Source organism: Oryctolagus cuniculus, chromosome 7, assembly GCF_964237555.1.
Source record: "Oryctolagus cuniculus chromosome 7, mOryCun1.1, whole genome shotgun sequence".
Classification (NCBI taxonomy): Eukaryota; Metazoa; Chordata; class Mammalia; order Lagomorpha; family Leporidae; genus Oryctolagus; species Oryctolagus cuniculus.
Genome location: NC_091438.1, coordinates 27,723,074 through 27,738,374, shown reverse-complemented (window position 1 = coordinate 27,738,374; position 15,301 = coordinate 27,723,074). Strand labels below are relative to the sequence as shown.

Below are 15,301 nucleotides of genomic sequence, written 5' to 3'. Positions count from 1 at the left end.
GGTGGTCCTTATCTTTCCATTTTCCTCTTCTTCAGGCAGAATTTTTTAATGCCTACTGACAAGATTTCAGGTGAAGTAGATCTGGGTTCGTGATAGAATGTAGGTGAGAAAGAACATAGAGGAGAAAATTAATAAAATAATCTATGGGAGCAAAGCTAAATTTTATCTTTAAAGGCATTGGAAGCAAATAAAAGAAGCTATAAAGACTTGTAAATTTATGTTTAAGGACACATATTGTTATATCTTAATGTTAGCCGTCGCAAAGCACACCGGACACCGGAGTAAGGGAAAGGGTTTATACAGACTGGAGTGAAGGGGCGGCAAAGGAAAAAGAGAGAAAGAGAGTATAAGAGAGAAACAGAGAGGAGAGGAGCTAGCAAGGAGAGAAGATAGAGCAGAGAAGAGGAGAGAGGAGAGTAGAGCCAAGAGACCAGAGGAGGAGGCTAGAGAGAGGAACCGAGAGAGAGCAAGAGAGAAAGGGCCAAGAGAAAGGAACCAAGAGCCAAGAGACCAGAGGAGGAGGCTGGAGAGAGGAACCCAGAGAGAGCTGGAGAGAAGGGCCAAGAGAACACGTGTTCAGGAACAGGCCCTTTTAAAACTTTGCCTGAGGGCGGGCAGGGAAGCAGGAGCAGCGAATCCCATTAGGATGGGGGTGAAGCCTGGCTCAGGTAGCTGGGCCATGCGGCCACCTGGCTACAACTGCACCAGTTTCCTAACACATATAACTCCTGACTCTCACAGAGATGGGGAGGTGATGGTGTCTGTGCAGTGGCTGTAATGTCTTTATTAACCTGCCTACAAGAAAACAAGGCTGCCCATTGCATTTTTCCTTTTTCTGACGTCATTCAGTTTGTTGTTCCTTTAAGTCTTAGTTCCATTTATTACTCCAAAGTGGGAAGGCTTATTATAATCATTTTAGTTGATCAGTATTTAGGTTTAAACAACTTCTACTTCAGAAATTGGAGTGGCAGTCTTCCTCTTCTTTTTTCCAGGGACACCTAACTCACAACAACGTCTGCTTGTCATCTGTGTTTGTGAGTGACGATGGGCACTGGAAGCTAGGTGGAATGGAGACTGTGTGCAAGGTTCCGCAGGCCACACCAGAGGTAAGCCCCACGGCAGGCTCTGTCGCAGTTCAGGAGCTGGTAGCCTCTTGGCATGTGGTTCTGTCTTGCCTAGGCACTCTCCTTCTGTCTTAGTGCATGCTCAGACTTGGGAACCTGGATTTCTTGTCAGTTCCCATGTTTATAGAATGGTGGATTTCATCCCTCAGTCACCAGGCGTTATAGATTCCTTTCTCCTAATCTTGTAGATGAAAAATCTGGACTAAAGAGGAGTAAAATGGTTTGGTCAGATATAATTAAACTTAGTTCCTCGTCCCTGCTTCTTGTCCTGCCCTGTCTTCCTTTGGTCATACCACTTAATGCTTAACATTGAAATGACCTGTATGAGTCTTCTTCTGTCCCTGTGGTTGAGCTTCTTGAAGGTGTGATAGTCTCTTACATTTATCTTTATATTTCTACCTATACTGGTGTTTGGTACGTATTAGTATTGGGTTTTGTCCTTTGAATACTCATCCACGTTGCTGGAAGTCACACATTATGTGCCATCAACTGGAATTAGGCCCCATGCGTCTTAACTCCTCCTAATGGCTGTGCTGTTACCTATGGTAGTGCTTATACTTTTGTCTGACAGATCTACATGTTTCCCCCCAAGTTGACAGTCCCTTCCTGTTGTTTGTTTTGTGTGTTTTTCCCCCACCATTTTTCATGTTGCTATTGGACTTAATCTTTCTAGAAAAAGAAAAAAAAAACTACTTCCACTGTAGTATCCCTAATGACGAAGTGGTTGCTCACTGTTGGAAACCATGTTCTCTTATGTGCTGCTTCCACACTTAATTGGGCCTTGTCTAAAGTGCACCTTCATGGTCTCTCGCTCACCTCAAATGGTATAACTACTACGAAGATCTCTAATTGTTTCTGCCACTCCATGACTTTCTTCTCTGAATCCATCTTGTGTCTAATTAGCATAACCGCATGTAATCCTTTCTGTGGGATATATTCCACAGAAACAAATTATCTGTCCTTCCTCCTGTGCTTCCATGGCACCCAGCACATTTAGTTTACATTTAAAGCTGGGAGCATTTGGGGCGGGGGGCAGGGAATTTGTTGCATTCATTTTGTGTTTCTAGTGCCCTGAATGGTGTCTGTGATATGCAAGCTCTTCAGAACTGACCTTTGAATTAGTGAATGAATGTGCTTGTGCTGTGGCTGCTGCTTTGTCTCTGTAGCTGTCAAAGTCCTTAACTTAACTTTATCTATCATGTGGCAATAACAGTTTAGATATAATTGATTTGGTGAGGAGATTAATGTTGGACTTGTTCTGTGCTGGAAAAGCCTTTTAATTGTTTGTATCTGTGAAGGAAGGGAAAGCAGTGGTCTTAATTTCTGTAAAGCAAATGGGATACACAGCGCCTCTGTGAAGGGCGTCCCTTAAACCAGCATTTGCTACTAAGCGTCATGCTGTGTCAGGTACTATATTACATTTTTTAATTAGGAAGATTTCAAATTCATCTGTGTAGCAGGTGGCATTGGGGGTTTCACTGCCTCAGTTTCTGTTAGTCATTGCTTTTGTAACTTGACATAAGAGATTGGTTCACCAAACATCTGTATGAATTATTTTCCTCCATTTATTTCTCTAGTTTTTGAAGAGTATTCAGTCAGTAAGAGACCCAACATCTATCCCTCCCGAAGAGATGGTAAGATGATCTATGTCCATGTAATGACGACTCTTTAATAAAACTTTCTTCTGCAGATCCCTCTCTTTAGCAAGTAAAGGGTGCCTTCTAATTCCTCTGGCCTTGACGGCGTCTGAGATTAATCTTAACATTAAGCCAGGGAGCCAGCTTACATTGTTTGGATAGACACCTCTGATATTCTTTAAAAATAATGGTGCCTCGTTGTGAAGAGGGTGTCATGCCCCTTTCATTATAAGTCCTTGTAAGTTGCTGGAAGTCACAGTAATTAGAGAAGCGGCATCCCTAGTCATTTCCTGTGCTTTATCCAAGCCATTCCTCTGCCTGGCTTGCCATTAGTTAAGATTCCAAGATGAAGGGTAGGCATTTGATTAGTAGTTGAGATGCTGGTTGGGAGGACATACGCATCCTACGTCACAGGGCCTGGGTTCAACTCCTGGCTCCAGCTCCTGATTCTAGCTCCTTCTAATGAGACCCTAGGAAGCAGCAGTGATAGGTCAGCTAACTGGAGACTGAGATTGAGTTCCTGGTTCTCAGCTCTTCAGGCCTTTGTGGGGTGAGCTAGAAGATGGGAATTTCCTTTTCCCTCCCTCCCTCCCTCCCTCCCCCTCCCTCCCTCCCTCCCTCCCTCCCTCCCTCTCCCCCTCCCTCCCTCCCTCTCCCTCCCTCTCCCTCTCCCTCTTCTTTTTCTTCTTCCTCTTCCCCTCGAATTAATATTACAGTGCTGCTGAAAAAAAAAATCCTAGTTCCAGTAAATTCAAAAGCAGGTGCTCCCTGTAAACTTGTTCTTATAAACACTGATTCTCAAAGACAAATTTAGTGTGCTTCACAGGAATGCAGACCCAACCGAACTATAAACTTAAATAGAGACCTGAGACGGGATAAATCAGGTGTTTCCAAATCAGTTTTTTTTTTTTTTTTAAGATTTATTTATTTATTTGAAAGGCAGAATCACAAAGAGAAGGATGGAAAGAGAGAGATATCAATATCGATTCATTTTCCATTGCTGGTTCACTCCCAAAATGGCCTCAATGGCCAGGGCTGAGCCAGGCTGAAGCCAGGAGTGTCATCTGGATCTCCCATGTGGGTGCAGGGACCCAAGCACTTGGGCCATCTTCCGCCTTCCCAGGCAAATTAGCAAGGAGCTGGATCAGAAGTCGAGCAGCCAAGACTTGAACCAGTGCCCATATGGGATGCCAGCATTGTAGGCAGTGGCTTACCCTGTTATGCCATAAATGCCAGCCTTGGGTTTATGGATCATTTTTAAGATATTTTTATTTGAAAGGCAGAGTGACACATCTTCCATCTGCTGCTTCACTCCCCAAGTAGCTGCAACAGTCAGAGCTGGACCAGGCTGAAGCCAGGAGCCAAGAACCCCATCTAGGTCTTCTACTGGGGTGGCAGAAACTCAAGTACCTCAGCTATGATTTCCTGCTTCCCAGGCACATTAGCGGGGAGCTAGCACAATAGCAGAGTAGCTGGGACTCAAATTGGCATGCTGATGTGTGTTGCAGGCGTTCTAGGCAGGGGCTTAACCCGCCACACCACAATGCCAGCCCCCAAATCAGTATTTTATATATAACCAAGTATATTTTAAACTGGTGATTGGTGATCTTAAGTAATTTAAGGTGTCCTGGCCAGGATTTTGAAAAAAAAAAAAGGGGGGGGGGGCGGGGATAAAAGAGATAAAATTGGGCATCTTCTATTGTAAAGCTAAGTATTAGTTTATGAAACATTTCCATTGTGTGTAGCTTTATATATGCATGTATACTGGGTCAGGATGAAAGAAGGTAAATTTGTTACTCCTGAGTTGCACTCAGAAATATTTTATTCTGATTTTTTCTTGTCCCTGTTGAATATTTTAAAATCTTTGATAAATTTCATTCACTGGCAGCTTTTCATTTTTGCGATGTGCTATTTTAATTGACACATTAATAATGATTCCTATTTATCAAGTATAGTGCATTAATAGCTTTAAGAGCCTTTAAATTATTGTGTGGTACAGTGAACTTGAATTTGAGTGTAATAAATGCAACCATGGGAGAAAATGCTTCAGGGAAAATTGGAACTGACTGGTAAGGCAGATCCTCTGGTTTTAATGGTGTTTACTACTTTTAGTCTCCAGAATTCACAACCCTTCCAGAGTCTCTTGGACATGCTCGGGATGCCTATTCATTTGGAACATTGGTGGAAAGTTTGCTCACAATCTTAAACGAACAGGGTGAGTTGGAGTTACATTATTGCATCCACAGAATAAGTGGGAAAATCATCTATGTCCTGTTCTGTGTGGAACTCAAAAGGACTACAGTCTCCGACCACAGTAAGGAATGTATTGCTATCCATATAACTTGTTTAAGGCAGATGTTAATGTTAGGAAAGAAGCTTTCATTAGTTTGCATACTGAAAAGAATTGAAGTAGGAAGCACTTCTTTTTTTGAAGATTTATTTATTTTTATCTGAAAGGTTTACACAGAGAAAGAAGGAGAGGCAAAGAGAGAGACATCTTCCGTCCTCTGGTTCACTCCCTAAGGGGCTGCAATGGTCAGAGCTGCACCAATCTGAAGCCAGGAGCCTGGAGCTTTTTCCAGGTCTCCCATGCAGGTGCAGAGGCCCAAGGACTTGGGCCATCTTCTACTGCTTTCCCAGGTCATAGCAGAGAGCTGGATTGGAAGTGGAGCAGCCGGGACTCGAACCAGTGCCCATGTGGGATGCCAGCACTGCAGGCAGTGGCTTTACCCACTACGCCGCAGAGCTGGCCCCAGTAGGAGGCATTTGAACTATTACTGTCAGTATCGTCTTTGATTAGCTTTTTAATTAATATTATGGTCTAAAGACTATATTCTTTATTAAGCCTGCCAACACATAAAGACATGGCATTTGTATTAGCCAGGTTTTCCTAGCTACGACTAAAATACCTGAGAGGAGCTACTTAAGGAGGAAGAAAGTTGATTTGAATTTACAGTTTTAGAGGTTCACAATCCAAGGTCAGGTGGCCTCATTATTCTGGGTGTCTGATAAGGCAATGGATGGCAGAACACTTGTGAAGGGAGGATCACACGGTGAGCCAGGAAGCAGAGAGGGAGCAACTCTGCCTTCACATCTGTGTCTCTTTATAGCCACAGTTTGATCATAGGGGCTCTGCCCTAACAGCATAATCCAGTCTAATCACTTTTCAAGGCCTCAGCTTCAGACACCATAATACAATTAAGTTCTGTCCTTAATTCATTAACATAAGACTCTGAACATCAAGGCTTAACTCATGGGTCTTTGGGGAACACCCAAATTATTTGCCAAATGTCCTAACACCGTTAATGACTTGTATATAATGATCTGAATAACAGATTTTTTTTAAAATTTATTTTATTTGAAAGTCAGAGTTACACAGAGAGAGGAGAGGCAGAGAGAGAGAAAGAGGTCTTCCATCTGCTGGTTCACTTCCCAGTTGGCCGCAATGACTGAAGCTGGGCCAATCTGAAGCCAGGAGCTCCTTCTATGTCTCCCACGCAGCTGCAGGGGCTCAAGGACTTGGGCCATCTTCTACTGCTTTCCCAGGCCATAGCAGAGAGCTGGATCGGAAGTGGAGCAGCAGGGACTCAAACTGGTGCCCGTATGGGATGACGGCACTGCAGGTGGCAGCTTCACCTGCTGCACCACAGCGCCGGTCCCCTGAATAACAGATTAAGGTTCAACATCTTTTATTAATTTCTAAATCAAGACTTTTTTCAAAGCCTTTTGATTTTTTTTCCTCTTGCTGTAATTTACTCATTATTTTTTTCTTCCATCATCCTTTGAAACCTAGACTACAAAAGACTTGTTTTCTGTGTTCTCTAATTGCACGCTCAGCAGCCTGCTTCACTGTCTGGGGACCCCTCAAGTTTACTGGGACCTGCTGTTGAGTTTACTGAGGCACGTGTCCCATAATGCCCATTCCTGGCCTGTGTCTCCCATTGTGAAGCTTTGTGCTGTTGCAGTGCGGTTTCTTTCTAACAGGCTTATGGAGTGTTCATTCAGCTGTTAGCTGTAAATTTTCCCAGCTTAAGTACTTGAGAATTAAACTCTAAGGTAAACATATGTAATAAGCTAACTACTATGCATCTGTAATGGTGGCAAGTATGTACCATACTTGGTAGAATTTAAAACAAGAGTCATTTAAATAACTTTTATCTTCTGTGGCTGAGGAACCCTGGGTGAGAAAGGCCCTTAAATCTGCCACAGAGTAAGCCTTTGTTTGGCCTGAGCCGAGTTCAGCAGTGAGGAAGTCAGGACGTGGAAGGGGCGAGGTCGGACATGTTGGCAGGACAGCACTCTGCACCTGTCAGGGACTGGGCATAAGGCAAGCAGGAAGCTGTTCAGCAACAGCAGGGGCTTTGTTTGTTTGGGCTTTTACAGGTTGGTTTTTGCCCTCGTCAGTCTCCAGCTGTAGAGGCCCTGAAAAGAGGAGAAGGCATTGGAAACTAACTGTAGCTCTGGATTTCAGTTTCAGCGGATGTTCTCTCCAGCTTTCAACAGACCTTGCACTCAACTTTGCTGAATCCCATTCCACAGTGCCGGCCAGCGCTCTGCACCTTACTCTCCCATGACTTCTTCAGGTGAGAGCACCGAGTGTGGTGCTGTCCTGTTTTTATCATTAGGGGAGACTGACCAAGTGCACAGGGAAGTAGATGGAGCACTGACTGACTGTCCAGCTCCTGTCACAGATAGTGAGTTTTACAAATCCTTGGTTGTCCTGAAGGCTCTGGTTTAGAAATCGTAGCCCATTTCCTTAGGGCTTCTGATTGTGGAGAAGCCAGGTTGTGTCTGACGTGACTTAACTGAGAGTCAGTGAGCACGCCTCTCCTTTCTGGTGCTCTTGTATTAGTGTGAATTTGTTACTGTTGGATTTTTCTCTTGGTGGGAGAGGGAATGCTTATTTTTTCTCAGGCAGAGCATTTTTTTTCTTTGTTTAGTAATACATGATGGAAAAGCAAAGTTGATTTAGAGGGAGAGGCACAATATAACTTAATACTTTTCCGGATTCAGAGATGTTTTTGAACCTCTGTCCAAGGTTAGTTGTAATTACATGTACCTTATTTTTTATTTCCATGACTACAGAGCTTCTGCACAGGTCAGTTTCATGTTCAATTTTTACTAACAAAGCCAACCTTATATTAGTTTTGAAACTAAATATTCTTGTGTGTTTGCAGTTGGAAAAATCAGAGTCAAGAGTAAACATCATTCCTGACAGGGGAACGCTTAGGATAGTACTGGTGGGATGGCATATTATTAAATCAGTCATATTTGTAATTACTGGAGTTATTCTGGCATTTATGTGTCAAAGAAACTGTTTAGATCCTTCCCCCTTAGGCATTTTAAACATTATTTTAATTGACAAAAATTGTATGTTTATTGTCTTTTAACCAAGGTATTTTGTTTTCCTTTTGGATGACTTAATTTTTTCTCTTGATTTCTCATCATGGTGAATACTTGTAGATTTTCTCATCACTGCAAGTAGCTTGAGTCCTTTATTAAGAACTGTATTTTGGGGCTGGTGCTGTGATGTAGCGGGTAAAGCCACCGCCTGCAGTGCCGGTATCCCATATGGGCTCCAGTTTGAGTCCTGGCAGCCCCACTTCCTATCCAGCTCTTTGCTGTGGCCTGGGAAGGCAGTAGAAGATGGCCCAAGTGCTTGAGCCCCTGCACCCGCGTGGGAGACCCAGAAGAAGCTCCAGACTCCTGGCTTTGGATCGGCTTAGCTCTGGCTGTTGTGGCCAATTGGGCAGTGAACCAGCATGTGGAAGACCTCTCTCTCTGCCTCTGCTTCTCTCTGTGTGTAATTGACTTTCAAATAAATAAATAAATCTTAAAAAAAAAACCCAAATCACTGTATTTTAAGTAGAGCAAGGAGAAGAAAGCTGAAAACACACCAACCAGTGTTCCTCAAATTCCGTTCTCACACGTGAGGTGAGAACCTCTGTCAGAGATGACACAGCCGGTGTCCCCGTTGCTTAGGTTTAAGTTAAGGCATCTGTGTGTTTTCACAGCTGGAGCTGTGCTTCCGAGGTTGCACAGCCTGTGTGCTGAAGCGCGCAGTCTCGTGGTAGGGTGTGGGCAGTGCTCTCTCCGAGCAAAGCAGCCCAGAGCCTTTGGGACTCTGCTGGCTGGAACCTGGCCTCTCCTCCCGTACTGCCCCCTGCCTGTCTGAAGGAGTGGCTGGGTAACTTAGAGCAGGAGAAAGATTCCTGTGACTTGTACAGAAATCTACTTTCCCAACCCTCTTTAATAGTTTTTACTTCACCAAAGGAGAAAAGAGAATAGCAATCATTTTGTCATAGGAATGTCACTTCTCTCAAGATATTTCGTTTGATAGCATACTATTATAGCCAAAAATTTGGGAGATTATGACAGCTATTTATAAAGCATGTTAGCATGTGTGTGTTTAAGCTGGTGTCTTTTTCACAGAACTATTTAATACTCTTTTTTTATTAAAGATTTTATTTATTTGAGAGGTAGAGTGAGAGAGGGAGAGACAGAGAGAAAGGTCTTCTGTCCACTGGTTCACTCCCCAAATGGCTACAGCAGCCAGAGCTGGGCCCATCTGAAGTAGGAGCCAGGAGCCTCTTCTGGGTCTCCCACATGGGTACAGGGGCCCAAGCACTTGGGCCATCTTCTGCTTTCCCAGGCTATTAGCTGAGAGCTGAATCAGAAGTGGAGCAGCTGGGGCTAGAACTGGGACCCATATGGGATGCTGGCACTGCATACAGTAGCTTTTCCCACTATGCCACAGCGTTGATACCCTCTTTGATATTCTTAAAATAACAGATTCCATGTAGGCTTGTTCAAAAGTATTTGTCTCTTAAGTTGTTTAGTTTATATTAGATTTATTTTAAATGACACAGAAGATTGTTTCTTTAATTGAAAATTGTAATGGTGTGGTCTGTGGTTGTGGTCTCAATATTTGCCATACTTTATTATCCTTTTTTTTTCTTTTGGACATTTAGGAATGATTTTTTAGAAGTTGTGAACTTCTTGAAAAGCTTAACATTGAAGAGTGAAGAGGAAAAAACTGAATTCTTCAAGTAAGTTCAGAAAGTTAAGACTTTAAATTCCATAACTTGCATTAAGTCCTTGTAATAACTTCAGCTGTTCTTCACTACGTTTGAACAGTTCCTGCATGTCAGGCTTTCTGCTGGGCCCTGGGACAGAGAGTTCTGGTGGGGGACACATTTCTGGGCTGATCATTCTTAAACAAAAGGCTGGGTGCAGTGATAGGGCTTTCAAAGGCAGTCCTGGGAACTGGGAACACAGGGTGGGGCAGAGGGGGTTAGAGAAACGGGATTTGCAAAGGCAAGACCCAGTGTGACTGGTGTGGGGAGTGATAAGCAGTAGAGTCCTGTTGGAGGGCGGGTTCCAAGACAAGGACAGAGAAGAGGCGGCCCTTTTATGTGGCGGTGAGGACCATTGATACTGTTAGTACATACTGTGCTTCAGACATTGAAGCCATTGCGAGGAGTGAGTGCAGTGCGTGAAATGGTTAAATTTCCCTTTAGATGGATCACTGTGTTGCCCGTGGAAGAGGCAGGCTTAAATGATTCAAAACTTGCATCTATTAGTAGACTGTGCCAATTCAGCAGTAGCCGTGAAGCCATGCATAGGACATTGATGGTCCCACTGAAGATACTGAAATAAGAGCTATTTAAAAGATAATGTAGGCTTGATGGGAGGACCTACTCTGCAGGGGAAAGATGGTCAGGGCAGGGTTGAGTGTGTTGGTTTGAAGCATCTGGGACATTAGACAGCATTGTGCAAGGACAGTTGGCCAGACTGGTCTGAAGGTCAGGAGAGAAGTCTTAAGGTGATGAGCTGGAAGTAAACCTTAGGGTGCCGTCAGCTTATAGTTGGGAGTGTTTTCCTAGGGAGCACGGATAGCCTGAAGAGGACAGTAGGCCCAAGCTGGTTCCCTGGGGCACTAGATCTTGTAAGTAGGTAAGTGGGAAGAAGTAGTTGATGAATGAGACAAAGAAGCAATGGATAGAAGAGATTCAGAGAGAGAGACAGAGACAGATAGGAAGCAAGTGGTATTACTAGAGAAGCAGGGAATTTTGGCAAGGTCGTAGGAATCACGAAATGGCTGTTCATTCAGCAAGCAAGAAGGCTCGGGTCACCTTGTCTAGGCAAGATCTGTTTCAGCAGTGGGTTGGGAAGAGCATGGAAAGGTGAAAAAGTGGACATGAAGCAAATCCTCCTAAAAATCTGAGGAGGAGAAAACATACTGTTGCTAAAGAAGGAGGCAGATTAAGGAGGGAGTTTTTAAGGATGGAAGGGGCAAGCATGGTTATAGATGAGGTGCAGGAGTTAGTGGAAGACTGGGAGGAGCAGTTGAAGCTGTGGTCACGTTGGCGGCTGCGGGTGCTGTTGGAGCATGGTCTGAGGGGAAGGGAGTCTTGGGGCGTGGCCTTAAACGGAGACCTAGAAAGGAGGTGAGAATGAGTGGGACGTAGACCCTGTTGTCATTAGTGGTGTATGGCTGTGAAGGTGCTAATGTGTGATGTGTTCTAATAAAGTAGGAGGCATGGTTAGAAGTATTATTACTGTTAAAACCTGGTTTCTCTTTCTCAACACAGTGCTATTACATGTGTCGTTTAATTTAGTGATGTTAGTAACACCAACCTATGCAGGTTAAGCGTCCCTAATCTAAAAGTCTAGACTACTTTGAAATCTGAAACTCTGAGTATCATTGTTGGTGCTCAGAAAGCTTGGATTTAGGAATATTTCAGATTATGAGTGCACAGTTGGTAAATTCTGTGCAAATATTCCAGAACTTCAAAACTTCCAAATCTGAAACATTTCTGGTCCCAGGCATTTCAGATAAGGGTTACTCAACCTATATTTTGTTTGATATGAAAACTGTAGATAACCTAATGCCCTGTATCATTTCAATTTGAGGGAGTCCTTATTAGGGGAAAAGTCACTTGTGCTATGAAGAAGAAGAGGTAATCGGTTGAAAACGTTTCCTAGTTTGCACTGGAGTGTTACCTAGCTGGCCTTAGCTCACGTTCCCTGCATTCTTTACAAGCGCAAAGGGACCAGCCTGCTCACCTTCCCCAGCTGCAGTTCAAAATGCATCACTCTGGTAGAAGTGGGAAGGAGCCGAATGTGGCTAACCTGTACCAGTAGATCGCTGCCGTGTCACAGCCAGTTTCTCAGGCTTCCTTCTTTGTCCGCAGGTTTCTGCTGGACAGGGTCAGCTGCTTGTCAGAAGAATTAATAGCTTCAAGGTTGGTGCCTCTTTTGCTTAATCAGTTGGTGTTTGCAGAGCCGGTAGCTGTCAAGAGTTTTCTTCCTCATCTACTCGGTCCCAAAAAAGGTGAGTTCAGTTGTTTTGCGAAGTATTATTGGTACTTAAGGAGTCTGATAATTATCAGTCTGTACTTCAGCATGTTAGATTACCGTGTGGTTTAATTACTGGCCACTGATGTGATAACTTTCATTCAAACCTGGATACCTAAGCCAATAGGGTAAATATGGAGCACCTTCCTGGAAAGTGAGATGTATTTCAGTAAGTGGTTTTATATATGTGATTGTGTGTGGGGGTTGGGGGTGGGATATACGTGTACTTTATTTGAATATGAATACATAGGAGGTAAGCATTTAGCCTTCTGCCATCTGACTTACCATTTATTTTGTTTTCCGTGAGAGAAATATTAAGATTGTTTTACTTGCTGGTGCTTCAGGTTTTTTCTGAAATGAGGTTATTTGAAACTTTATAGCACTCTAGCTGATAACACAGCAAGTTAGAGAGTGGAGCATTAATATTATCCTACAGAATTTTGAGTTAGGATTGTACTTTCACAATCTCAATCCAGAAAGCAGTGTTAGAGGTCATTGTATTACAATTTGGAATTTCCTTATAGGAGGGTACTTCAGAAAGCTTGTGGACAGATGGAATTAAAAGATAAGTTACACAAGCAGTTGGAAATCCATGCATATGAGGAGTCTACAAAATGTTTATGGAAAATGTATTATAAAAAAACTACATGTGGATTTCAAAATTTTTTGCATCAAAATAAACTTACTTTTTCATTGCATTTATCCACAAATGTTTTGAAGCATGTTTGTATCTCTACTTTGATGTCATGAATTTTTTAGCCTTTAGCTGTGAGTTTTTTTTTAAAGCTCTTCATCTTCATATTCTGTAGAGCTTGGGTAGTGGTATACCTCTGAGTTACTAGGCTGCTGTTTAAAAATTTGTCTGTATGCCTGATCCACTGGCCCTGGGACACTCAGGACACAGGTTTATACATTCGTGTACCACATAACATTTCTGTCAGTGACAGACCTCATAGTATAACAGTGGTCCCATAAGGTTCTATGAAACGCAACACCACAGCCATTTCTGTTTGTACAAGAACTCAGTGATGCTTGCACAACCATGAATCACTTAACACATTTCTCCAAACATGTCCCCACTGTTGGGAAAATGTGACTGTGTATATTTTTAAAGCCCCCAAATGAATCTCATGCATACATACCTCTGTTTGTTAGACACTAGGAAGAGAATACTCAGCATCAATACCATTGTAGCACCTCTTGATTTTGCAAATAAAATGGCAACATCAGTGTCAACATGTTCAGGATTCTGTTAACATACAATCTGGAGTATTTGAAAAACATTTTTACAAAGTAGAATGTACTTAGGATCATTATGCCTTGAGCAATTTTGGTTCAGTAACAACAAAGAAAACTGGTTTAGAGCCTGCGAACTCAGAGGGTGTTTGGAGTATGTGTGGTTCGAGGCTCAGTATGAATTGTGCTAGTCCTGTTTTCAGTGAAGTGACACTCTGCGTTTTCGTCCTCACCCCTTTCTGATTCTCTGGGGTAGATAATGCGCAGGGAGAAACCCCTTGCTTGCTCTCACCAGCCCTGTTCCAGGCGCGGGTGATCCCCGTGCTTCTGCAGTTGTTCGAGGTTCATGAGGAACATGTGCGGATGGTGCTGCTGTCTCACATTGAGGCCTACGTGGAGCACTTCACTCAGGAGCAGCTGAAGAAGGTCATCTTGCCGCAGGTCAGAGACGTCAGCCAGGGGCCTCCAGAGGAGGCGGGGAGAGGGGGCAGAGCTTGGCGGTTTGGAGACTGAACAAGAGAGGAGGGTTAGGGTATTCAGATAACAGCTAGAAAGCCTTGAGGCACCCATTCAGTTTAAAAGCCTCCTGGAATTGGGGCTAGCACGGTGGCTTGGCAGATGAAGCTGCTGTCTGTATATGGGCGCAGGTTCGAGTCCTAGCCACTGCACTTCCAAACCAGCTCCCTGATAATGTGCCTGGGAAAGCAAGGGAAGATGGCACAAGTGCTTGGGCCCCTGCATCCACCTGGGAGACCTGGAGAAAACTCCTGGCTCCTGGTTTCTGACTTCAGCCTAGTTTAGCCCTGGCTGTTGTAGCCAGTTGGGGAATGAACCAGTGGATGGAAGACTTCTCTCTCTTCCTGTGCCTCTGACTTTCCCTCTCTATAACACCACCTTTCAAATAGATAAGTAAATCTTAAAAAAAAAAAAAAGCCCCCTGGAATAGGGGCTGGATTTCAAATCGCCCTTCCAAACCATTCTCACAGGCAAATCAGTTGACATATTTGTTCTTGGCAGAAAGTGTGTTTCTGTTGCTGATTCTTTGTTTTGTTTTGTTGTTTCTCTCTCAGAGATCTCTCCTCCATCTACTGGTTCACTTCCTGAATGGCCAGAACAGCCAGGACTGGGCCAGGTTGAAGCCAGGAGCCCGGCCCTCTCTCTGGGTCCCCCACATGTGTGGCAGGGCCCAAACATTTAGGTTATCCTCCACTGCTTTTCCAGACACATTAGTAAGGAGCTGGTTTGGATGGATGTGGGGCCGTGCTCATATGGGATGCCAGCTGCAAGAGGTGGCACAACCTGCTATGTCACAGGGCTGGCTGGCACCTGTTTGCTGATTCTTTTGTGGAAAAACAAACAAGTCATTTTTGGAATGCTTTGTGAACATAAACCAAGATTGGCTATAATTAAATTACTGCAAGATAAACAGGAAAGGAAGGAGTGATCAGCACCATCGATGGTGGATGACCGTGGGGCTCCAGGTTTCTCACGTCTGCCCTGACGTTGAGGACCTTAGCTTCCCTTTAGCCTGAAGTCCAGAACCAGAAAGTCAGCAAGAGCAGGCTCCAGGGAGAATCTGTTTCTTCTTAGCTTCTGGTAGCTCCCAGAAATCCATGGAATTTCTTGGTCTGAAGCTGCCTCATTTGTCTTTGCCTTTAATTGTGTGCCTGTGTCTTTACGTGGTCTTGAAAGGATAGCAGTCATTGAGTTTAGGGTTCACTTAAATCCAGTATGCCTCATCGGACGGTCATATTCTGTGTGGAAGCTTCCTTTGGAGCGATGCTATTCAGCGTAGGACAAGGTTTTGTTTGTTTTTATTTTTTAAAGATTAAAACGATTCCAATCACGTGGTGACTTTCAGATTACTTGTTTTCCTATGAGATCTGTGAACATGCTGCCCGCTTTCAAGGAGCTAGTAGTGGGAAAGATGTTTCAGTATCTGCT

The 15,301-nt window shown here is 43.7% G+C and overlaps 1 protein-coding gene across 13 annotated transcripts in view; it reads left to right on the top strand.

Annotated features, from left to right (window-relative positions):
- SCYL3 (SCY1 like pseudokinase 3) overlaps positions 1 to 15,301 on the top strand; it is a 41,483-nt gene that overhangs the window by 18,205 nt on the left and 7,977 nt on the right. For 9 of the 13 annotated variants that reach the window (XM_008264089.4, XM_051858401.2, XM_070076865.1 and 6 more), the window contains 7 exons: positions 993 to 1,106; positions 2,702 to 2,758; positions 4,874 to 4,976; positions 7,233 to 7,344; positions 9,733 to 9,810; positions 11,959 to 12,098; positions 13,614 to 13,798. In XM_008264089.4, coding sequence (XP_008262311.2) covers positions 993 to 1,106; positions 2,702 to 2,758; positions 4,874 to 4,976; positions 7,233 to 7,344; positions 9,733 to 9,810; positions 11,959 to 12,098; positions 13,614 to 13,798 — 789 coding nt within the window. Of the gene's footprint in view, positions 1 to 35; positions 104 to 992; positions 1,107 to 2,701; positions 2,759 to 4,873; positions 4,977 to 7,232; positions 7,345 to 9,732; positions 9,811 to 11,958; positions 12,099 to 13,613; positions 13,799 to 15,301 lie in introns of all 13 variants that reach the window. The other 4 variants (XM_051858400.2, XM_070076863.1, XM_070076864.1 and 1 more) reach the window with 2 other exon arrangements.